At 37.6% G+C, this 26,570-nt stretch overlaps 1 protein-coding gene across 9 annotated transcripts in view; it reads right to left on the reverse strand.

Annotated features, from left to right (window-relative positions):
- Positions 1 to 26,570, reverse strand: part of TTC3 (tetratricopeptide repeat domain 3) — a 127,745-nt gene that overhangs the window by 66,786 nt on the left and 34,389 nt on the right. For all 9 annotated transcript variants that reach the window (XM_045501396.1, XM_045501395.1, XM_045501398.1 and 6 more), the window contains 10 exons: positions 26,210 to 26,264; positions 17,349 to 17,511; positions 16,401 to 16,446; positions 15,224 to 15,344; positions 13,805 to 13,868; positions 11,602 to 11,662; positions 8,521 to 8,605; positions 3,839 to 3,973; positions 3,104 to 3,184; positions 595 to 707 (listed from right to left, as the gene is read on the reverse strand). In XM_045501396.1, the coding sequence (XP_045357352.1) occupies positions 595 to 707; positions 3,104 to 3,184; positions 3,839 to 3,973; positions 8,521 to 8,605; positions 11,602 to 11,662; positions 13,805 to 13,868; positions 15,224 to 15,344; positions 16,401 to 16,446; positions 17,349 to 17,511; positions 26,210 to 26,264 (924 nt within the window). The remainder of the gene's footprint in view (positions 1 to 594; positions 708 to 3,103; positions 3,185 to 3,838; positions 3,974 to 8,520; positions 8,606 to 11,601; positions 11,663 to 13,804; positions 13,869 to 15,223; positions 15,345 to 16,400; positions 16,447 to 17,348; positions 17,512 to 26,209; positions 26,265 to 26,570) is intronic.

Raw genomic sequence — 26,570 nt, forward strand, 5'->3', positions numbered from 1 at the left:
TCCCCAGTCAGGCTCCGAGCTGACAGCATAGAGCCTGCTTGGGATTCTCTCTCTCCCTCTCTCCCCCACTCATACTCTGTCTCTCTCAAAATAAATAAACTTAAAACAAAAAAATGTTTCCAACTATAGAGTAAGTTCAGAGAACAAATTTTTATTTCCAACTCATGATGTCTTTGAATAGATGTATATATCTCATATTAAAACCATATTTATACGGGCTTTTGGTAGAAACAGGTATTTTGGTAACCAAAAAAATCATATAATCAGACTTATATAGCATTAACTTATATCAATTCAGTCACCATTTGTAAGGGACATATACTAACAGAAAAAAATACACAATCTTTTGTGTCACATTACCTTATTTCAAACGTTCTTATAAGATTCAAAAAAAGGAAGCATTAGGTGAACTGACTGGTCATACTCAATTAATAATTAATATTGATACAGAAATGCTGCTCCTTCAAGCAAACATAATTATGATAATATGCCACAGAGAAAATAACAATATAATTCCAGAAAAGGGGCCACCACCACCTTAGACTTCAAATGAGTTATCCACCCTGAGCATAAAAAAGTACAATTCCTACTAACCTGTTCTTTTTCAAATATACTTTTCCAATTCCACAGTAGGCCAAGCAATCAAGTCCCTCATTGGGATAGTGTTCAATCATCCTCTTAAACTGGTTTTCAGCTTCAGATAATTCCTTCAGTAGCAATAAAAACAATGATCACTTAACACTACAAAAGAAAGGCTAGAACAGATTTTATCTGAAGGTTGATTCTTTTTGTGTAGTATTACAAACTGTATATCCAAAAATTTCTATGGCAAATCACGCCTTCGGCATTTTATTTTCTTAGCAAACATACAAATTTTGATCATAGGATACTCAGAGACACAACGAAAGTGATCCAGCTTCAGAATGAAACACGGGTGCGGGACACATCAGACAACCAACCAAATGAGCATTTAATAACACACACACAGAGGGCCCAGTATGTGCTGGCTAAAACTAAAAGGTATGAGTTCATGGTATAAAGACTGACTGGATGCAAACACACCATGACCTATCTCCTAGTAAGTGCTGCTCCACTGGCACTCCAATGATGTTACCACAATGTTTTGTGGCATAAGAAAGATAAATACTCAGTCTTAAAAATAGCAAAAGCTTTATAGAACTTAGAGTACGTTCTTCTGAAAATTCCCAAAAATGGAAAACTTCTACGCTTTGAATTTTGTTTCCGAAAAAATCCAAAAGACACTTAGCTCAAGGCAGTCTTGGTAACCCCATTGTGGGTGAAAAAGGAAATGTCACTACAAAATGGGAGTTCATTAAAGCTTTGAGGCCAGTTCCAAAGGAGGCATTCCAAAAATGTTTTAAGCAAGAGATCTCCTGGAGTAAATACACTGCTTACTTCTGGGGCTACCCTGAGTGATGATATTCTTTTAAATGTCCAAGTTCTATTGTGTCTGGTTTGTTTTTTTCAATCAGTCTCATTAATTCAAAGTAAATCACAAATGTAGTGAACTATTTCTTCAATTTTGATAAAGCAAAACATGGTTAAGATATTATCACTCTGCCAAGAATAGAAGAATTGAGATCATAAAGTCCTATCTCCAACAATCTATTAGAAAAGAGAATTAGGCCCTAATAGAAGATATTCACCTGTCACATCAAGAACAAGGAAAGAAGGCAGGGTGCCTGGGTGTCCGACTCTTGATTTCAGCTCACATCATGATCTGCCTGTGAGTTCGAGCTCCACGTCAGGCTCTGAGCTGACAGTGTAGAGCCTGCTTGAAAGTCTCTCTGCCCCTCCCCCACCCTCGATCAATCTCTCTCAAAAATAAACACTAAAAATAAAACAAAAATAATAAGGAAACAAGCATGTAACAAGGAAAATGAACCTCAGACGCTGGACCACTGTGAGAGTGGAACATAAAAGATGACTTGATCCTTATTAGGTAGCAGGCAGGGCTTCACTCAGCCAAGGAAGCTTGGAGCCCAAGTTGATAGAAAGGATATATTATACCTGAGGTAATTCTACAGCAATTTTGAAATTTTGGCTTTTACTGAAAACTAAAAACCATGGAAAGCAAAGTACAGTTGACTCTTGAAAAATGCAGGGGTCATAAGTGTCCCATGCAATTAAAAATCCAAGTGTAACTTTTGATTCCCCAAAAACCTAATTACTAAGTCTACTGTTGACTGGAAGCCTTGCCTATAACATAAACCACTGATCAACACGTATTTTGTATGTTATATGTATTATATACTGCATCCTTATAATAAAGTAAGCTACAGAAAAGAAAATCATAAGAGAAAATATATTCACAGTACTATACTATATATTTCAAAAAAATCCACGTGTAAGTGGACCCATGCAGTTCAAAACCATGTTGTTCAAGAGTCAACTGTATAATGCTGCGTGCACTGCAGTTAAGGAAACTTTGCAGGAGAGCACTGAAGGACCATGAGTAATGAAAACCATGTGTGCTCACACCTATACACTGATTCTATGTGCTTAAGGGAAGCCTGTGCTCTAGAAGATAATAAAATACCCAAATACTTAGTAGCCAGAACTAAGAGAACTTAACACAAAGTTGAACTCTCCTTTCTTAATCTCCCCAAGGCCATTCCTTCCTTCCATCACTAAATGCAACCATTATCTCAAACTTGATGTAGGGCTAGCCAGTGTTTTTTTTTTACCTTTACAAAAGGCAGAAATAGTCATAAACAATATCTACTATTGTCACACAAGTTTTCCAAACTGTGCATAAGTGGTTATCACAATGTTTGTCATGTTCTCTAACTTGTCTTTTTCACTCAACATGTTTCTTAAACCTGTAATGATACAGTAGGTGCTTTACTTTTTATACAAGTAAAAAGTAACTTTCTACTGGTCGTCTGGCATAGCTTTTTTCTAATGGGATCACAAACTAATTTTTCTTTAAAAAAAAACCAAAAACCACAAACAGGTATTTCAGAAAAAAAATATCAAGCAAGTACACAGAAAGAAATAAACCGAAGTGGCAAAACTATTTTTCACATATCTTCTAAAATGGCATATTTTAACTGTTTATCATCTCTGTTACAAATCTTACCTCTGGCTGTCCTATCCCAAGGAGAGAAATAGCAAGTCCGTAGACTACTAAGACATAGTTAATCATGGCCAGGTTCAATTGCTGTCAAGAAAAATGCTCCAGTTAAAAATTTGAACATAATTTTGCCTAATCTGCACAAACCTGGTAGCCACAATAGAAAAAAAATGTAATAAAATCTCACTAATCGCTATGATTGGGATAAGACCAAACAGAAATGGCAAATATATTTTGCAAAGATGTGCAGTTATACTGAAATCAAGTATTTAAAACGCAGAACCATTATCTCAGAGTTCCTTGAAGGCATGGTTTGTGACAGATTAGAATAACTGAAGCCATACTGTTTTGCATATAAATGGGTACTAGTGACAGATTAAGACATTTTCTCTCTTATAATCTTGCATAAACTATTCACCTAGCTAATTCTTTCTGGATGAAAAGATGTGACTAACGTGAGTCCAAAACCTGGATTTAGTACTTTTGCAGGAGGAGAAGCCAAGCGTTCTAATGAGCACCAAGCAGAGAGCAAGGAGAGAGTCTAAACCCGGGTCGTATAATGTGTGCAACCATAATGGCTGAATCAGAGCATGACCGGCTTCTCACAACCTGGAGCAGATTCAGGCAATCTCATGTGGGTCTAAGGTACAGTAATACAGTGACCTTAAAGCCTTCGTTCTCGTCTACATTCACTTGAAATGCTCCTGCATTGATGAGCCAGTTATAAGACAGAAATTTTACCTTTATTTTTTGAGGATCTAGACCATTGAGCAACTCCGTGAAGGCCTGCGCGGCACTGCGACAGCGCTGCTCGAGCAAAGCCGTGTAACCATCCTGGATTAAGCTTCTCAGCATTTTCATTATATTAGCAAAATCCTGCAAAAGAAGAAATTCTACTTCAGTAATCCAGAGCTATATGTGTTCGTCTGAAACTTAAGATGCCAAAGTTCATCATAGGGCATTTATATTTTACAACTGATCATAAACCCCCAAAGTTATGCTTTATGCATTATACTTTCTCTACATGGCACCTTTAAAGCAAAAACTTAAAGGTACTACTTCACCATCTTATTTTCAATACTTCTACTGCTGCTGACAGGAAAGGGTGGTTCATTTTACACTGTATGGTTCTAAGCCTTGCTCACTTCTCCAGACCAAACAGACAGCATTCAGAAGTTTTAACAGCACAAATGGAGAATACCAGCCACCAATTTAAGTAACTGTTTGGCTGGAACTAGAATTAGACAAATAACAACAAGAAATCAATTTTCTGATCACTATCAGGCTTTAACAACTGCCCTCGTGCTCTAGAATTAAACCTTAATTCTTAGCAAGAAATGGCTATTTCAATCTTTGGCTCTGCTTCTGCCTAACATGTGCTTGAACAGAACGCAATAAAATTATCAGGAGAGATTCGGTTAAATGCAAAGGGAAGAGCATAAGAATTAAAAAAACAAAAGTACTATAAATGTACCTTGAAATAAAGTGAGAAAAAAATGGTACCTTTGGACATATATGTGAACATACATCATAGAAGCTGAATTCAAGTTTTAGTTACGTGGCAATAGCTGTCACAAAAGTTCCATAAAAACTAGAGAGAGAAGACTACAAGGTTAAGCCTAGACTTCCTCACTCCTTGACATACACGTGCACACCACTGAGGAAAGCAGAAGATGCAAATACGTGTGCAATATTCCTCACTGTTCCTAACAGTAAAGATCCAAAAGGAGGCCCACTGCACAAAGCACAAAGGGAAGAGCAGTTTGGTCACAATTAACAAAAGCTGCCTACTGGCTTTCATCCAAGGAGAACTTTCCCCCAGAATACACACGGAACAGAGAAGCTCTCACATAAACTTCGTATTTGCTACAGTATTTAATAAAAGCTTGAGAACAGCTACATTTATGTTGATATGAATTTTATTTTATTATTTTTTTAATGTTCACTTATTTTTGAGAGAGAGAGAGAGAGAGAAAGTACAAGAGGGGGAGGGGCAGAGAGAGAGAGGGAGACACAGAATCCGAAGCAGGCTCCAGGCTCTGAGCTGTCAGCACAGCTTGACACGAGCATGAATCACGAGATCATGACCTGAACCAAAGTCGGATGCTCAACCGACTGAGCCACCCAGGTGCCCCAAGATACGAGTTTTAAAAGTTATAGACGATGATGTGCTATCCCCACAAATACTAGTTATTAGCCCTGAATGTACTGATTCCATTTTAATCTCTTTCACATTCTAGAAAAGAGTCCCTTTTAACTCATGCTTCTGTTAAAAATTGTTTCTCTCAGTAAATACAATAAACGACCATGGAGTACTAAAAGCTCCATGAGAGCAGGCTGGGTTGCAATGCCATATACCCAATGTCTCTCGTTCTTCAGGACAGAAAAGGAGGGGCCTAACCAAAAGTGTGTTGAATGAACAATGGAAGGCTCAAAAATAACTACCATATTTATTTAAATCACCTTTGATCTTTCACAGGCTGTCTCTTCTATTTAAGTCTTTCATAGTTTCTAGAGTCAGTAAATCAACGTAAAAAACCATAATTTTAACATCTCTGTCAGAAATTCTAATTTTTTTTAATGTTTTATTTACTTTTGAAAGAGAGAGAGAGACAGACAGATCATGAGTGTAGGAGGGACAGAGAGAAAAGGAAACACAGAATCCAAAGCAGGCTCCAGGCTGTGAGCTGTTAGCACAGAGCCCAACGTGGGGCTCGAACTCATGGATGATGAGATCATGACTTGAGCCAAAAGCTGGACACCCAACCGACTGAGCCACCCAGGCGCCCCTAACTGCCAGAAATTCTAAAGATGCTTTTATGCAACTGGTTAGAAATGTTTTCATAAACTGCTTGAAACATACTTCATTCCTTCAGTCTTTTGTAAGATATTTGTCATATATACCTAAAATAGTTAATTGAATTTTTAAATGACCCCCATATTGGGACAAGTATTATATGCCATGTTAATACACATTTTTAAGAGTGAAATTTAAATCCAATATTCTATTTTAGAAGAAATAAAACTATGTCTACATAAAGAACTGGATGACCAGAGCAGATGCATATGAATCACATTTACCCAAAAAAGATCATCTTTCATTTAGTACTACATAATCTGTAAGTGCTCAGTGACTGGAATAGTCACTGGCCAAGGTTTCATGAATTCTGGATTGCATCAAGGTTTTTATCTCTTCTTGAATCAATTTTTGTAAGTTGGGATTTTTCTAGGAATTTATCCATTTCATCTATATACGCTTTCAAATTTCTTGGTATGATGTCATTTATAATAGTATTTTGATGTATTTGTAATATTCAAGGATCTGTAGTAATGTATCCTTGTTCATTCTTGAAATTGTCTTATGATGTCTTCTTTTCTTCTTCCTCAATCAGTTTCAATACCAGTGTATAAATTTTATTTATACTGACAAAGAATCTATGGTTATCTCTGTGAATCCTTCCACTACATGTCTGCTTCCATTTCATCATTTTCTACTTCAGTCTTTATTATTTCCTTCCTTCTCCTTTCTTTGGGTTTATTTGCTGTATTTCTTTTTTTCCTACCTCTTGGAATAACTGCTTCATTAATTTAAAAGTTTTTGTTCTTTTCATACATACGTTTAGCTTGATAAATTTCCTTCAAAGTTATCTTTTAGCTATACTCCTTGCATTTTTTTAGAAGACTTTTTCTCTTAGTTTTCGGTTTACAACAAAACTGAGGAGGTACAGAAATTTCCATTATACCCCTTGCCTCCTCAAATGTACACCCCACTATCACTCATCAGAATGGTGTATTTTACATATCTGTTTTTTTATTGAAGTATAATAAGCATATGTTATACTAAATTCAGGGATACAACACAGTGACTCCACAATGCTTAACATTATGCAGTGCTCACCACAATAAGTGTAGTTACCATCTGTCACAATCCAGTTATTACAATATTATTGATTATATTCTCTATGCTATACTTTTCATCACATGGTTATTTATTTCATAACTGGGAGTTTGAACTTCTTAATCCCCTTCACATAGTTTACCCATCCTCCCACCCTCTCCCCTCTGGCAACCACCAGTTTCTTCTCCGGATTTATGGGACTGTTTCTGTTTTTGTATGTTGTGTGTGTGTTTGTTCACTTGTTTTGCTTTTAGATTCCACACAGAAGTGAAATCACACGGTATTTAACTTTCTCTTTTTCACTTAATGAAATCTGGTCTAGGTCCATCCATGTTTTAAGAATGGCAAGATTTTATGCTTTTTTTTAAGAATACTCCACTGTATGTATACCATATCTTCTTTAACTCAGAATAGTATATTTTTCACCAAACATGAACTACACTCACACATCTTAATCATCCAAAGTCTATAGTTTACCACAGGATACACTCCTCGTGTTGTACATTCTATGGGTTTGGACAAATGTATAAGGACATAGAACTACCATTATGATATCATACAGAAAATTCTCACTGCCCTAAAAATCCTCTGTGCTCTGCCTATTCATTTTTCCCCCTTAATGTTTATTTTTTTATTATTTTTTAAATTTCTTAAAAGTGTTTATTTTTGAGAGAGAGAGACAGAGTGCGAGTGGGGGAAAGGCAGAGAGACAGAGAGGGAAACACAGAATCTGGAACAGTCTCCAGGCTCCAAGCTGTCAGCACAGAGCTCAATGCAGGGCTTGAGCTCATGAACTGTGAGATCATGACCTGAGCCAAAATCGGACACTTAACCGAATGAGCCACCCAGGGGCCCCATCTTAATGTAGATTTTAAAATTACTTACTAAATACCATAGAAAGAATTTTATACATAAAGTTATCTGATTATGGTTAAACGATTCAATGAATAAAAAGTTCGCTCTTTGACAGCTTTCAGGTAGGCATAATAAAACTGCAAGCACTTAAACCTTTCAAAATAATTTAAATCTTAAAATATTATCTTAAAAGTTAAAACTTTGGAAAGCAAAGAATCCCAAATCTTTAAATCTTTGGGAACCAAACAATTTTTCAGTGTCAACCATTAGTTGACAATTTCTGGTTAAAGTAATTATCAAGTTTGGGTGCCTGAGTGGCTCAGTCAGTTAAGTATCGGACTCTTGATTTTGGCTCAGGTCATAATCTCATAGTTCATGAGGTCGAACCCTGTGTCGGACTCTGTGCTGACAGCGCGGTGCCTGCTTGATTCTGTCCCTCCCCTTTGCTGTCTCTCCCAAAATAAATAAACATTAAAAAAATCTGCTTTAGCAAGTTAGTATCTAAATTAGTGATAGTTTTGTTTCTTAGCAGTCATATAGAAAATTATATGTCCGTAACTTAAATTATAAAAAATAAATCTTAGAGATGTACGTTAGACTTAATTTATACGAAAAATATTTTGTTCAAAGACTTTGCTTTTTTAAATTAGAAATAAGCCTTTTCCTTTACCTGGTGTGCAGCTCTGGAAGATTTAGAAAACTGTTTTTCCAAGATGTTTTTCAAATCTACTGGTAAACTCCCCTGTGAAGTAGAACTAAAAGAGAAAAGTATTTTGAGTTATTTTAAAATAAAACACTCCTGCTTATAGAAAGAAAAGAGTATTTACTAAAAGTCATTTTTTAAAAACTGAAGTAAAAGTGATACACAATGTTATGTTAGTTTCAGGCATACAACATGGTGATTTAACAATTCTATACATTACACAATGCTCACCACGGTAAGTGTGCTTACCACTTGTCACCATACAACATGATTACAGCATTATTGATGATATTCCCTATCCTATCCTTCTCATCTCCATGTGAAGGTCATTTCAAACACTGAATAAATGGAAAGTCACAAATTCCTACATAGAAATATTATTACCAAGAGGGCAATTCTCCCCAAATTAATCTCTAAATACAATGACATCTCAATAAAATCCCTATAAAACTGGAGGTGGAGGGGGACCAGAAGAATTGATTATAAAAATGACACAGAAGAACTTAAAAAAAAAAAGAAATTGGGGAGATTTATGATCATCAAAAGTTATTACAAATCTACAGTCATCAATAACAACATAGCTTGAAACAAGAAATGTGCCCATTAAACATTGCAAAGATGCTTCATCTCATAGGAAAATGTAATAATATGACAACTGTTTCAGAAAGTCTGATTTCAAATGCTGCTGAGGGTAAAGAAGATTCAGGTACTCTGGGTAGTGTTTTCTGACACTAAATAGTTGTCATTTTTCCCTACCAATTCTCCAACACGGAGTGTTCAGTAATTCAATTCCATTTTGACACAAACTCTGGAGTTAACACAGGCCCCACAGGTCAAAGGCTCAGTCCCACAAAACTGATCCCACTTCAGACACAATGCCCTTCCCCATACTGTCAGCCACAAGGAGGCGCTCAGGCTACCCTCTACTGCCTGGCAGATTACAAACTCAAGAGGTTTCTGTGACCCTCCCTCAGGTTCAACAATTCCCTAGAATGACTCACAGAACTCAGAAAAGTGCTTTACTTATCATTACTAGCTTATCACAAAGGCTGTAACTCACAATGGCCAACGGAAGAGATGCACAGGAAGGTACGCCACCCCATGCCACCTTCTCAGCATCTCCATGTATTCAGCAACCCAGAAGAAGCTCCCTGAGCCCCAGTGGTTTTAAAGGCTTCTATTAAGGTTATTATTACATAAGTATGAATGATTATATTACTAGTCATTGGTGACTGAACTCAATTTCCCGCTCTCATCCCCTTCTTGGAGATCAGGGGGTAGAGCAGAGAGTTCCAACCCTCCAATCACATTCTTGCTCTTTCTAGTGACCAATCCCAATCCTGCAGGTAGGGGCCCAGCCTTAAGTCATCTCAGTTTAAACTCAGGTAAGGTAGAGAGGAGCCCGTTAGGACTAACGAAAGATACTCTTTTCACTCCAAAAGTTCCAAGGATCCTAGGTGCTCTAAGCCAAGAACGGAGGACAAAGACTACATATATATACACATATACATATATACATACACACACACAAACACACACACACACATACACACACATAAACACACACATGCTCCCACAGCTCAGTAGGAATGCTGAACGGTACTCATTTTCTAGGACAATTTGGCAGTATCTATCTAAGTTAAAATTACACATTCCCTATGACAGAGCAATTCCACTCTAGAAATTTCTTCTTCAAATAGACATCTATACTGTGAAATATCCTGCAGCCATAAAAATGAAGGATGTAGATCTCCATGATCTGATGTGTGAAGGTATGCAAGATATTTGAAAGAGATAAAAAAGCAAGATATAGGCCAGAATGGTCTTAACAACAATGAAAATGATGGTAATAACAATATTGATAGTTAAGGTAAACTAAGCATTTACCATGTGCCAGGGCTCTAAATGTTTCATGTGGCTATCCTACTTAATCATTAAATAACCCCATGAAATGGACATAATCAAATAAGAAGACTTCAATTTGAAAACAAAAACAAACTATAAAAAAAAATTTTATCTTTAGCAGAACAGTTTAAATTATAACCATGCATTCAAAGAATGTCCCTGTATGTTTTTGGTTTCTTTTGAGGGTTGGGGAAGGGGGGAGGGGAGGACTCAGGATTTTCTTACAGAATAAGAGAATAACATAGTATCTATGCCCTTGCTTTAAATTAAATTTTGTAGCAGCATTAAAAAATGATCACCTTTTTTAAATGGGGCTTTACTAATTTCTCTATTAGCTCAACAGAGATTGAGCCCATAGAAAAGATTCTCTTGCTTTGATATTCAAATCCTTCTTGAAACATCTGTCAAGGAATCAGCCTTAAATGAAGAGAAAGCCAACAGCTGGTGTACCTTTGGCAGAAATGCTTTTGCAGGGTCTCCAGCATCACTTTCACTGACTTCATGAACTTCTGTATCCATTGCAAGATTTACAAGTTCACTCACTCTGCAATGAATCTGTATCTTTGCAGGCAATGGTGGGTTAATTGTAAAGATAGGTGGCAAGAGTTCCTACTGTTAATTGGGGGAAGAGGATGTTTGGTAGAACTCACTTTATATGTAGTCACTTTATTAGTGAACACTTTCCTCTAATGACAGCTGCTCAAAAGGGACCCTGAATATACACACACCCATGCCTGTGTATGCAGAGTAAGCTTCCAGGTGGCCAAGAACTTGTTAACAATGAGTACCTAAAGGAAGCCATGAGAGAAGCAATTGTGGGAAAGGTGAAATAAGGTGAGCAGGGAGAAGAGGTAATTTTCACTTCATACTTCTTTTTTCTTCTCATGAGCATGTATTTTGAGATTTCTAAGAATTAACACTGTTATATCTCATATTATATGCCTTTCAGACATTACTAACATTCGGGATTAATAATATTTTAGCCAAATATGACACTCTCCTAAAGACATGCCTTTGATATTTGAAAGGCATTTTAGTACTCATCATAGCTACTACTTGAAAGAGACATACCCCCCTCCCCTTTTTCTTTTTTCTTAAGAGGAGGATATTTAAGGGGGAAAAAAACCTAGATAAACAACATACCTGAACTTCTCCAATTCATTGTTTCGAGATTTTTGTTTTCCTTTATATTTTGGAGGCTGACCTGTGAATACAAAGTATTTGTTCCCGAAATCTGTACACAACAATCAACAAGCCTGAAAGCAAATCAACTAAAACTATGTACATTGGAATAAGAAAGCAAAGCAAGCAATGTTTTATGTGAGTGAAACTACAAACAGGTAAAGAAACAGCTATGATGTTTGTCTGTATATGCTATAAAATTATTGTGAACATAAATTACAATGATATTATTTAGGCCTACAGTAGATACAGAGAGATAAAGGCCACAGTTCCTCTTCTCAGGTAGTTTACAATCAGATGGGAAGAAAAGACAGTCACCAGGATTACACGACAATCACTTTTAGAAAAGAAGATATGGCATGTTGCTATTGACATACTAATTCCATGTTAACTGGTCTTATAACTCATAGAAGTGGAAATCACTTCAGGTTGAGTGTCTGGGAAAAGTGTTAGTGGGAATGCAGCACTCATATTTAGCTTTAAGAAGCAAGCAGAATTTGGATAGGATGGGCCAAACTCAAGAATGACATTCACTTTAAGAGACACTAAGTAAACCTGTGTGATCTGGGGAGTTGGATAAGAAGAGAAGGCTGGAAAGGGGCTGCGAAGGCTGGCTGGAGTGAGCGATCACAGGTCCTTTGCTTCCGATACTCGAGCTGTGTGAGTCCAGACGTTGACCCACAGGCTGGAGAGTAGGAACCACTATGTACTTCGGAGCAGGGAGGCAAATGCACAAAGTTGTGTGGAAGAGAGCACAGCAATACGGACAGGGTGTATGTGATGGGAGCTTTGGGGAGAGACAGCAGAGGCAAGTCAGAACCTATGAATTAAGGAGGGGATGAGAGCCGAAGTGGTTTGAGTGGCCTCAGAAAACAAAAGAGGCTTCCAGAAAGGCAGAAGAGTTCTAGTTTGATTCCTGCTGTCCAACTTAGGGCAAATCTATGTAGGCTTAACTAGGACCTCAATTTCTTTGACTGAATACAGATGCTGAAGGTGGTATTTAAATTATTTACTTAAAAATGTGCTGATAATAACAGCCTAAGAAACATCAATAAATTAAAAGGTATTTTCCAAAAGAAAAGTTTTGTCCTCAAAGATTTTTCATGCACTATTAGAGTCACATCAGGTAAGACAATCACCTGAGTCGCCTTCTTTATCCTCCTCCAATGAGCTAACCAAATGGGAATGGCTAGTGGTAAATAGCTGGGTATATGGCACCAGAGTCTAAGAAAAGAGAGAACTGCAGGGAAAAAAGACAGAAATGGCTGCCAGAAGCAGAAAACAAATGAACCAACAAGAAAAAGGAAAAGAGGGCAGCAGGATCACAACTATGTCACTAATCTCACCACAATAATCCTGGAAGGAGCACATGAAAGTCTGAGACAAAATCTGTATCTAACAAGCAACCTTGTGCCATCAAGAATATCTGTATTTTCCTAAGCTCTGTTTTAAAAGGCAGGGAAGCATATGATCTACTCTACAATAATTTTCAACAAAATCTGGTCATATAAAGGGAGACGGAGAAATAAGTGAAGCATCAATGTTTGCTTCTCTGGACCCATCATTTCCCAATGATGTCGAGTAAATGGAGTCCTGTTGGGTGTATGTGTATTTACTAGATGCATAAATAAACATATACATTAAGCACATGCAAGTTAAAATAATAAAATAAAATAAGCCTAAAGCATCCATTCTCAGCATCACTCCTAACAGGGTGAAAATTAGTTATTAGGAGATGAGAAAAATCTAACTTTTTATATATATAAAGCACAGATGTACATACAGGACATAAAATGATAAACAGTATCCGTGGTAGGAGGGCAAATAGGAAAAAAAAAGTTTAAAAAGCCTCCTGGGTCAGGGGTTGGTGGTGGTTAATTAAAGTTGAAAGATACTACTGGCCTAATAGGAATTAGGTAGCAGATGAAGAAGAGTTTTATCCTTCCTTTCTGTGCTTCTTATATGAATTTCCAAAATTAAATTTATTAAATATATGAAAATACTGAGCATCGACTTCAAGTAAATATTCAATGTTTTCTTAACATAGAAATATTATAAAGTAGAAAAGAACAAAAGCAAATACAAGTGAGGCTTGTACAAATGTTGGGCCATGGAAGTTTAGGAACGCTACATTAATTCAGCAACAAATAAGGAAAAAACTTACTTGATGGTGGTAGAAATTCAGGATGACAGTCACAATCATCTACCTTCAAAGCTTCATCTACCACCTAGCCATGAAAATAAAATTAGTGAGATTAAAACAAAAATACAGCCATAAAGAATTCAATAGCTAAATAATAAAATAGAACAGAATTTACCCAAGTGCCTAAAATAACCAGCTGGTTATTAGGCCTAAATGAATAAACAAACAAGATGACCATTCTATTTCCAACACCTGGCATGATGCCTAACAAGTCTGTTCAGTAAGTGTACTTAATAAATACTATCATATCTTTCCTTATGCTTCTTTCCCTGAGTACAGCCTCTGAGATATTCATTATTATTATTTTTTTTAATTTTTTTTTCAACGTTTATTTATTTTTGGGACAGAGAGAGACAGAGCATGAACGGGGGAGGGGCAGAGAGAGAGGGAGACACAGAATCGGAAACAGGCTCCAGGCTCTGAGCCATCAGCCCAGAGCCTGACGCGGGGCTCGAACTCCCGGACCGCGAGATCGTGACCTGGCTGAAGTCGGACACTTAACCGACTGCGCCACCCAGGCGCCCCTGAGATATTCATTATTAACAATAAAAGGACTATACAGGGAGTTGGCAAACCTCCCTTCAATGCCTCCTAGCCACCTACTCCAAAACACTATTTTCCTTTTTTCCTCTCAAATCCTAGAAAGAAATATGAATGTGTACTTGGTGATACCTGCTGAATTTTTAATATACTACTGTTCAGAAGAAAATGGAGATATAGACGCTGATCACAGAGGCAGACTGGAAGGCCTAGAGGCGCCCTCACAAACCATCAGGCCTGGGTGCTGGTGCACACAGCAGGGAATAAAGCCTGGGGACCACTGCTGGGAAGCACCACAGAGGCTGCAGAAACATTTCGGGCAGAGATGGGGATGGCAGGCCTCCCAGGCCCAATGCAACACAAGCCGGTGGGCAGGCTGGTGTGGTGCCAAAGGCCAAGTAGATACAAAAAGGGAAAGGGAGGAAAAGAAAAATCCAAAGCACTGTAAGCAGTGGGGTGACATGGCCACCAGACCCCATTGTCACTCATTCCTAAGTGGCTGTTTGATTGAGAGACATGTAAAGCAGGAAAAGCATACAAAAAGAACTTATCCAAGAGGAAAAATGAAATTTAGAAAAAAAGATTTTTGAAAACACACAAATGTGATTTCAAAAGAAAGTGTGACTATCATCTTCATGTAGTTGAAGGAGGTAGTTGGAATATTTACTAAAAAAGAAAATGAAAAAAAAAAACAAAAGAAAATCATTCTCTTGGTATCAACAGGCAAAAAGGGATTTGTATCACCAAAATATTTAGCTTCCATTATCACCAAAATATTGTAAAAACATGAGACTTTCTAAACTTGAAATAATTTTAATTTTAGTTTTTAACTAAACCTACCTTTAGATTCTGATTACCACCGTTTGCCATTTCGTGGTTAGTTTTTCTGGAATCTTTTTCAGTTTCCACAAAGTTAAGTGAAGTACTAAATGCAGGTGCTGATAAACTAGGTATGTAGGCCCTGAAATGGGGAATAAAAGAAATACTAAATTTTTTTATACTGATTAGTATGCATTTTTTAAAATAATTTTTAAAAATATTTATTTATTTTGGGGAGAGCACAAAAGGGGGAGGGGCAGAGAAGGAGACAGAGGATGGGAAACCGGCTCTGTGCTGACAGGTTGACAACAGTGAAGTGAGCCCAATGTGGGGCTCAAACTCACAAACCGCAAGATCATGACCTGAGCCATAGTCAGATGCTTAACCAACTGAGCCACCCAGGTGCCCCTGATTAGCATGAATTTTAAAAAAGTTATCCTTCAAAGAAACAAGTTTTAGCAACTATCACCTTTTTTCCCTTGAAAGCACGGTAATACTGTTTTAGAAAGAATCTACCTCTGAGATTGGGCTTTATACATAAATGTTATTTTCAATTTGGTAGTGAAAACTCAAAACAGATTAAGAACAGTTTAATAATATATTCTGGTTTCTAATATTCAAGTAAGTCTCCCTGTTTTAAATTTAACAGCTTCGATATCTTAGATATCTAAAGCATGGAGGAAAAGGCATAATCTCTTTTAATTGCCCAGTAACAAACGTAGGACCCAGGCTGCTATTTGTTTGTGAGCATATTAAAATCTGCCTGTTGCTTATTTCTAACAGAAAGTGTCTTAGCCTTTGAAAAGATACTGGGAGGCTGGAGACAGATGTTTCCAGGATAGCAGCTAAGACTTAAAGGTACAGACTGTCCCTACTCTCTGCTGCCAGGATCGTCACTACAAAAACTGTTCCCATACGAGTAGAGTGAAATGAAAGTAATATTACACAGCTCTTTTCCCCTAGGCTTAGGCTACAGATCTCCCATAAATACATATGAAAATGGTTCAGTAAAACAGTCCACAAAACAAATGTGACAATTCATGGGTCACCTGATCTTAAGGCACAAACCCGGGTCCTTCCCCTCCCCAACTTTACCGTGGTTGCCATTAGCTACAAAGCATCATACATAGTGATTCTTAAACTTACAAGGCAAAGCCATCCCAAGTAACAGCTACAGACCTGAGAGATGTTAACTCACCTGCTTTCATAAAAAGCTTTAATTGTATTCCTAGCTGGTGTTCGACCTATAAAAATCAATCACACACACGCATAGTAATCAGAGGATTAGCAACACATACTTTAAAGAGATTTAAAATTTCCTTTAAGCTGACAGAGCATCAAATTTACAGAACTGGAAAAATAAACCTGAATAATTTTGTATTTCCAGATGTTTTTATTTTTAGGATGGCTTCACCAAATTGTTATACAGCCTGATTTGACATCCCATTACATGTGATCATTGACTAGCTGCAGCAGTATATAAATCTGAACCAGAGATGGTATCTGTCTTCAAGGAGCTCACAATCTTACAATCACATTAAGTTGGATGATAACATCTCAGCTCAGCTTCCTAAGACAGTAAATACCCAAAGAAAAAACAGCAAAGACCTATATGGTGAAAGTATAGAGTAAGGAAATTTCGGGCATTGGAGAAAGCAAAATCACTTAGGAGAGACAACGAGAGAATGAAAATCTTGAATTCCTAGCCCACACAGACGATTTCTGGTATGTGTACATATCCATATACAGATGTATATGGATATCATCTTGGTGTGAATATCAAACAACTCTACTGAAGGGTTCTTTCTTTAGGAAGTAACTATAACCATGGAAGAAAAATTTTTAAACAATTTTATTTCAAAAGGCTTCACTTTATTCTAAATCTACAGAAGAACAAATTATAATTTGTTGTTGTCTGTTTCAACTAAAAGATACAAATCATTTGTAATTACCTAATGGAATATAACACTAATGTACTTCTACACAGATAGAAATGGAAAACTTAAGTGACTTGACCAAGAAAGCAAAACAAAGTAAGTACAAATCACCTGAGAATTGATTTATGGTCCTCCATTAATCCAAGAAACCCACCTTCAAAAGTTTTAAAGGGAATTCGACTGTAACCAAAGAATCTTAGGTGAAATACCTTGCAGGTCTTCTATTTGTTTTTGTAACTTTACATGCTGCTGAATTAGATCCTTGATTCCCTCAGGGTCATTTTTACAGAGTTTTTGAGCTTTTATGTTTGCTTGCAGGGCCCAGTCATATTCCCCCAGCATAGAAAGAGCAGCACAATAACGATAATGACCCTGTTCCAAAAGATAAATTTAATTTTTTCTCAAAAATATGCTTAAGTTAAAGAAAATAGATAAGGAAAAATATTTTGCTTAAAAACTAATTACTTAAAATGTTAGATTAGGACCCTATCAATGAAAATTTTTTTTAAATGTTAATACCTCTCAGGAAATAAAATTACTTAAATGAGCTAAAATGAAAAGTAATGAATAGTATTTATAATAATTTTAACTAGAGATCAGTATTTTTGCTTAAGAGATTTTTATGCCCACAAAGAAAATAATTCAACCTTTATTATATTTTACTAGTAAAGAATGCAATATATTACTTTGTGCCAAATAAAGTACAAAAAAACATTCATTATATAGGAGTAACTTAATTTTTTTGAAAATATTTTAAGGCAGTAATAGTCTCTAAGTCATTACACTCTCTACACTTTGGAAATCACACAGATTTTAGAGCTGGAAGGAAAATCAGCTTATACAGAAGTTTTGCAACCCCTCTGAGAGCATGGCTACAGATAAGGGGTACACCTAGGCTACACCTTCCATCCACCTCTCTCAATCAGCTTTTCATTTTTTATCTCTAGGCATAGTTCTTGGCTTGAAGAAAAGGTCCAAAAACCATAGATCTACTCAATTCCAATGATCGGGGCTTCCTGTTTTGTTTTGTTTGCTATAGAACCACAGTCCTGGCTGGCCCCATTTATGCACTCTGGGAAATCTTCTATATCAAGGATGAACATTTTAATCTAGAAAGCTAGTATTACCAAACTTGGGGCTAACTCAACCACCCCCTCTTCTACCTACTCACAAACTGAGCTCCTGTTGTAGGTACAGTATCTCCACTTGGGAACTGACGTACCTGTGAAAGAGGCTAGAAACTGCCCTAATGGCACATTTGTGTAGAGGCAAACCAAAGAATCCTGACCTATTGACTGTGGGCCCACAGCTCTTTCCTCCTTACTCCACATTTTACAAAAAACATTCTCATTCTATAAGAAACTACTAAATCAGAGATAAATGACCCTTTTAAGAGAGATGAACTTTTCACTAAAACAGGCTGTAAACAACCATGAGGACCTTTGTTTATGCAGGTTCGGTGCAAATATATAATCCTACTCTGGTGCACCAACCCAATCTGTGAGTTCTGAAGCATTTTTATAGCCAGACTATTTAGGCTCAGATTAAAGATCCCAATTCTGATTCCATTTGCTTAAACTCTGCTTTTCCTCAAAAGGCATATGAAGATAGATCTCTCAGATATGCTACAAAACCAAAATCCTATCCCCTAGGAATATTCCAACTTTGAAATTTAGGTAACTGCATAAAAATTCATAGCATTAGAAATTATGAGATTATAAACCATACCTGCTAAATTTGTAGAAAGCGCCTTTTCTTTCTCTTATCCGCACCCCCCCCCACCCCGCCCCCGGCAACTGTCCTCATCTGCTGCTGGGTCCTCTTCCCAAACTCTATAAAACCTACTATAATGTCTATCATTTGAGAAAGGAGCTTATTCAGGTATCACTGCTGAAGTTATGTGAAGGAAGCTTAAATTAAAGGTATCTCAGAGCTTCCTGAACCCAATAACAGTACAAAGCTTTGCTCTTCTTTGACACTACCTCATTGTGTAGCACATATATAGAAACTCCCTGTTGCCCATCTGCCGAGCAGCCCCTCTTTTCGGATGCCACCACGTCCCTACTCTGTATTGTAATGGCAGGGCTGGGACTAGCGCTCCATCTCAACAATAAACAGGGAAGAGTGCAGCTGCGATCCAGGAGCCTGGCCAATCGAAATGCACCATTTTCCAGGTTGTAGGATTAATCTGCTGGTGGGCACACGGCTCAGTCGGGATCAGTCTGAGGCATCCCTCAGGTGTTCTATACAGATATTAAAAGAGGTTCTCTTTGCACTAGAATTAACAGCTATTAAGGATATCAGTTTGGGGCTCCCACTACATGGTAAAAGTCCTTTTCAAAATGAAGCCAGGAGAGCCTACGCTCTAATTACCACTTCTGCTCAAGCTGCAGTAACAGAGATTTGGATTGATGCTCTTGCCTAAAACAAACAAGGACAAAATATATGGAATAAAGGTTTGTAGACGTTGAATACCAAGCAACAAAAGAGAGTGATCCTCGAGACATAAGAAACACACAAAATAAACCCTATGACTGCTCCACCTTGCTGAATGGAATTTCTATGCCATGGCACAGGGCAAAGGAACCCAGACAGGGCCCGCAGTCTCAGTTCAAGAGACAGAACCAGCAGTCCAGGAAAGCCAAGGCAGTGCAAATTCACAGGGCAGAAGACCAGAGAGGAGACTGCTCCACAGAGAACTCCAGAGATCCTCACACAGGCCACCTGCATTGAGACTTCAACTGAGTGCTAGTCAGTATGTGCATGCAAGGCAACCTCCCAAAACCCAAATCAAGGAAAGAACCACTTGAAAGCCAACAGTCAGCACTCTCACAGGGCCAGGAATAATTCCTGTTTCCACCAACCAAAGTGGAAAACATCATAATTCATAGAATAACAGGTAGAGTACTCAGAAGAATTTTGCCCCAGCAAAGATAAGATAGCCCTTGACTAAATACCACTATGGTCCCACCTAACAAAGCTTAAATCAAGACTCGGAAGAATTACACTGTTTCCAAGTAACTTTACTGTATCCTAAAACAAGGCTCAAAAATATTTACAGATACACAAAAATATCAGTAACAAACAAGGTAAAATTCACAATGTCTTATGTCCAATAAAAAATTACTAGGTATGCAAATAAGGAAAATGTGATCTACAAGGAAGAGAAAAAAAAGTCAACTGAAAATAACTCAGAAATGACACAGATGATAGTGTTAGTAGTTAAGAACATTAGAACAGTTATTATAAACATATTCTATACGCTTAAGGAGCTAAAAGAAAGACTGAACATACTAAGATGTGAAATATGTTAAGAAATACTCAAAATGAAACTCCAAAGTTAAAGCATTTAAGATGAAAAACACATGGGATGAAAACTGGGGCAGATTAGACACTACAGACACTACTACCCAAAAAGAAACACAGAATGAAAACAGAGGAAAAAAAGACTGAAAATGAAAAAAACACATGAAAGCAAAACTGAGAACAGGAAGAAAATGGATGCAGACCTGGATCAGGCCATGCCTGAAGCTGATCCCTAGACTTTTCAATTACATGAACCAATTACTTAGGCCCAATCGGAGTTAGGTTTGGTCACTCACAAAATACACCCCCTCAATATTAAAAGGCTCTTGCGCGCATCTGTGAGGCTACTAGTTTGTATGCTATATGACAATATCAAAAGACAATGCACGGGGATTACTGACAAATGTCTGTTGACTATAAACATTCCCACTCTTTGTGATACAATGATATACCCTCTCTTAAGCTTGAAAACATGTGTAGGACAGTTGACATTGTACCAGTCTTCTCTATCTGGACAGAAGGGGGAACAATGGCTCACCTTCACAGAATCTAAAAAATACCTTCTATACAGGTTTATACCCTCGAGGCATGACTCAACAGACTCAGGCTCATAGTTGATCTAAAGTAGAAGTACAGAATGCACCTTGTACAGTCCACCTTTGCTTTTGCAGTTTAGGCTACCCTTCAATGAGCACTCCTTTCTGGTAAAATAAAAGAAAAAATGACCTAGCTATACCTACCGAATTTTTTTAATACTTACTAGGATTTGTGTTTAGCATCTATATAAATATTTTTGCAATCATCACAAAATAACCCTATTTAAATAAAATGAACCCACATAATTATAGTCAACTGATCTTTGACGAAGCAACAAAGGCAATACAATGAAGAGAGCCTTTTCAACAAATGATGGTGGGACATCCACATGCAAAAAAAAAAAAAAAAAAGAATCTAGACCTTACACTCTCCACAAAAATTAACTAAAAATGAATCACACACCTAAATGTAAAATGCAAAAAACGGTGATAACTTTTTCATGGATCATGAAAGAAATAACTGATAAGCTGGACTTAATTAAAATTAAAAACTGCTCTCTGAAAACTGCTGTCAAGAAAATGAGAGGCCACAGTCCAGGAGCAAATATTTAGCAAAGACACATCTGATAAGGGCTGTTACCCAAGAATATACAAAGAACTCTTAAAAATTCAACCATAAGAAAACCCACTTAAACATGGGCCAAAGATCTTAACAGACACCTCATCCAGGAAGGCATACAGTGGCAAATAAGCACATGAAAAGATCATGTCATTAGGGAAATGCAAATTGGAACAAGATTCCACTGCACACCTATTAGGAAGGCCAAAATTCAGGACACTGACACCACCAAATGCTGAGGATACAGAGAGGCAGGAACTCTCATTTGTGGCATAGGAATGCAAAAAGTTACAGCCACTTTGAAAAACAGTTTGGCATTTCCTTAAAAAACTAAACACATTCTTGTCATGTGATCCAGCAATCATACTCCTTGGTATTTACCCAAAGGAGCTGAAAACGTGTCCGCAAAAAAACCTGCGCATAGATATTTACAGCAGCTTTATTCCTAATGGCCAAAACTTGAAAGCAACAAAAATGTCCTTCAGTAGGTGAATGGATAAATAAACTGGTGCATCCAGGCAGGTAGTATTATTCAGCACTAAAAAAAAAGCATCATCAAGCCATGAAAAGACATGGCAGAAACTTAAAGGAGTATTATTAAGTGAAAGAAGCCAATATGAGAAAAGCTACATACTGTATGATCCCAACTCTGTGTTCTGGAAAAGGTAAATCTATGGAGACAGTAAAAGGATCAGCAGTTGCCAGGGACTGGGTCAGGGAAAGGAGGATGGACAGGCAGATCGGTAGGATACTGGAGAGAGTGAAAATACTCTGTATAAACCATAATGATGGATAAATGTCATTATACCTATGTCCAAATCCACAGAATGCCTAATATTTAGGGAATGAACACTAAGAGAAACTAGGGACTTGGGGTGATTATAATGTACCCGTGTAGATTTATCAATTCTCAAATTGCACCAGTCAGCCGGAGGATGCTGATAACAGGGGAGGCTGACAATGGGGAAGGCTATGCACGTGTGTGGACTTATAGGAAATTACCTTCCTCTTTATTTTGCTGTGAACCCAAATCTGCTCTAAAAAAATAGTCTTAAGAGAAAAAAAATTAAAAAATAAAGTCTTTTTTTAAAAAGTATTTTCTGCTCAATAAATTAATCCAGAAATAAACACTCTACAATGTAACTGTTATAACGTAACAGTCTTCAATGTAATTCAGAAAGTTGTAGTACTCTTTTTTCAATCGATACTAGACTGAAATAGCAAAAGGTAACTCCAGAAAACCAACTTCAGGGTCTGGGTTTCAGTGTTAAGAATTCTATCATCCATACATTCTGTAAGTGTTTACAGAGCACATATGCCAAATGCAGGTTCAGTGATCAACAAATTTCTGTATCAAGTACAACAATGACTGGAAATAAAAATAGCAACAAACTGATCACTCTAAAACAGAAGCAAATCCAATGCTGGATTCTCAATCCAGTTTTGTCTTTACGTGCAAAAGTCCCTTTACCTTTCTGGAATTCAATATCTTCATCTGTAAAATGAGGCATTTAAAAACAGACTCCAAAATTTGGATGCAGAAGTCCACCTGGGGAATTTCACAGTCCCCAGACTCTGATACACTCCTTGGCCACATGAATCACAACTTGGGGGACTCTAAAACTCTATGATTATATTCACTCTGGTTTAAAAACAAAAAGCCAAGGGGCGCCTGGGTGGCGCAGTCGGTTAAGCGTCCGACTTCAGCCAGGTCACGATCTCGCGGTCCGTGAGTTCGAGCCCCGCGTCAGGCTCTGGGCTGATGGCTCAGAGCCTGGAGCCTGTTTCCGATTCTGTGTCTCCCTCTCTCTCTGCCCCTCCCCCGTTCATGCTCTGTCTCTCTCTGTCCCCCCCAAAAAATAAATAAACGTTGAAAAAAAAAATTTTTTTTTTAAATAAAAAATAAAAACAAAATCCAAGAGGGGCGCCTGGGTGGCGCAGTCGGTTAAGCGTCCGACTTCAGCCAGGTCACGATCTCGCGGTCCGTGAGTTCGAGCCCCGCGTCAGGCTCTGGGCTGAGGGCTCAGAGCCTGGAGCCTGTTTCCGATTCTGTGTCTCCCTCTCTCTCTGCCCCTCCCCCGTTCATGCTCTGTCTCTCTCTGTCCCAAAAATAAATAAAAACGTGGAAAAAAAAAATTAAAAAAAAAAAAAAAAAAAAAACAAAATCCAAGAATGAAGTCTGAAACACGTCTTTCTGTGTCTTATCTGAAGCTCCACTTAAAAAAAAAAGTCAGGGGGCGCCTGGGTGGCTCAGTTGGTTGAGCGGCTGACTTCAGCTTAGGTCATCATCCCATGGCTTTTGAGTTCAAGCCCCACATCGGGCTCTGTGCTGACAGCTCGGAGCCTGGAGCCTGCTTTGGACTGTGTCTCATTGCTCTCTGCCCCTCCCCTGCTCATTCTCTCTCTCTCTCTCTCTCTCAAAAATAAACATTCAAAAAAATTTTTTTAAAAAGTCAGGTATTTTTATGATTTAGGAAAATACAGTGATCAATATAACACCCAGAAATAAATGCTAAGATTTTGTTGTATTTGTTTTGCATTTTTTTTTAATGAAAGAAATAAAACCATACAGATATGGCTGAAATCTTCTTTGGACCCTCTCTCATTGTTCCCTCTCTAACTGCCCAGAAGCAAACATTATCATGAGTTTGACAGATATCTTTCTGGCCTACATTATGCTTTTACTGCTTTTTTTCATTCAACACTGTTTTTTAATTTTTTATGTTTTGAGACAGAGAGAGCAAGGGCAAGAGGGGAAAGGGGGGAGGGGACTGGGGCGGGGGGGGGGGGGCGGAGAGAGAGAGAGAGAGAGAATGAGAATCTCAAGCAGGCTCCATGCCCAGTGCAAAGCCTGATGTGGGGCTCGATCTCACAACCATGAGACCATGACCTGAGCCAAAATCAAGCGTCAGATGCTTAACCCACTGAGTCACACAGGCACCCCTCAACACTGTTTTTTAAATCTATAAATGTCGGTAAGCCAGTTAACTTATTCCAACTGCAAACTAGTATTTGGTTCGTTCATTCACTAAGTCAACAAATATTTACTATTTACTAGTAAGTGCTTACTATGTGCCAGGCAGCTTGTCAGGCAGTCTAGATTCAAGAGTGAACCAAACAAACAAAAAAACCTGTCCTCATTGAGCTCATGTTGTATAGGAGGACACACAGTAAGCACAGTTGAAATAACACACAGAGTTGTTCAATAATGATAAATGCCAAGAAGAAAAAAAGTAAAGCAGGGAAAGAGGGCAGCAAATGTCAAGGCAGGGGCAGGCTTGCCATTTTAGTAGTACAGCCAGAAGTTTTCACTAAGAAGACAATTTTCAGTAAAAAATGAAAGGAAATAAGAGAGCTAACTCTGGGGAAAGGCATTCTAATTCTAGGCAGAGGGAAGAACAAGTACAAACTGGGAGTGCCTGGCATATGTAAGGAACAGCGAGGAGACCAACAGGTCAACACAGTGAACAAGGGAGAGAGGGGTAGGAGTGACATAATGGGTGTTTAAGAAGAGGGCCAGATCAGATGAGAGTTACAACTCTGATCAAGTGAAAATACCACATCCATCACTGCTTCATCAATGGATATGTAGGTATCTGCAGTTCTGTGCCATTAAAAACACCACCACAATGACCACTCTGTATATCTCCCCATGCGCACATATTGCAAGAATGTTTGTGGGGCACACACACTTAGATCAAATAATTACAACAGCATAAGCATATGATCGTGCTCTCCAAGTTGGCTGCAACCAATTCTCACCCACCAGTTTACGGAGGGTTCCTGTTAGTACACACATGCACCAGCACTTGGGACTGTGGGTCTCTTTAATTTGCCAATCTAAAGTACCTAATAATACCACATTGTTTTATTTACTCATGTATATGAAGGTCTGTTTGGAAGCTTTCTACTCTGCTCTCTTGGTTTCATTTTTCTAACTGTACAATTTTAATTTCTAGGAAACAAAACATAACTTATTTCTATTGCCCATTCAGGATTTCTCTTCTGCAAAGTGCCTATCTATTTCGCTGGCCCATTTTCTACTGGGTTTCTTATTTATTGTAGTTCTTTGCATATTCTGGACATAAATCCTATCAGTTATATATGTTATCAATATGACAAATTATCTTCTCCCAGACTATGATTTCATGGTGTCTTTTGACATACAGTAGTTTTTAAGTTTGATATATTCAAATTTACTAGATTTCCCCCACCCCAGATTTGTGCATTGTGTATTATTTAAGAAATCCTTTCTCACCTCAAGGTTGTAAAGACAGTCTCCTATAATTCATTCTAGGTTTTAAGTTTCATTTTTCATAGGAAGGTCTTTGACCAATCCAGAAAATGCAGATACTGACATCTCAATCACTCAAGTACCCTCCAGACCCTCAACACTCCTATGGGCTACCTGTCCTCCTCAGACATGCAGGACCTCATTGTTGTGTGAAGTATCCTTTCTGATCATGGAACTGAAGATTTCCCTCTCACATTCTTGAGCTCTGCATTAATTTTATCCAGCATTTTTACATATAAATTCACATCCTGTACACAGATTTCTCACAAAATTATACGGCATTACTTGCTGAATATAAATATAAAAGAAATCTACCTTTGTCCAATTGCTCTTTAGAATAATGGCTCTCTTTCCATCACCAAGTGCATTTCTGAAAAGAAAAATAAATATTCATTTTTATGTATTTAATAAAGGCATTATATATTGTGTATCTATTTGTACTTCTTGACTTTTCCAAAAATAACCTAGTTTAAAATAATTTTTTAACTTTTAAAAATCCATATATGTCCATTATAGGAAATTTGGAAAATACAGAAAAGCAAAACAAAAGGAAAAAGTCACCCAGAGTCACAATCACAACTACCCAGGAATAACTACTTTTCTTATTTCTGGAGTTATTTCCTGCACATATCTTATCTACATCTATGCCAAACTTGTTATTATTTGCATGGTTTTT

Source organism: Leopardus geoffroyi, chromosome C2 (assembly GCF_018350155.1).
Source record: "Leopardus geoffroyi isolate Oge1 chromosome C2, O.geoffroyi_Oge1_pat1.0, whole genome shotgun sequence".
NCBI lineage: Eukaryota > Metazoa > Chordata > Mammalia > Carnivora > Felidae > Leopardus > Leopardus geoffroyi.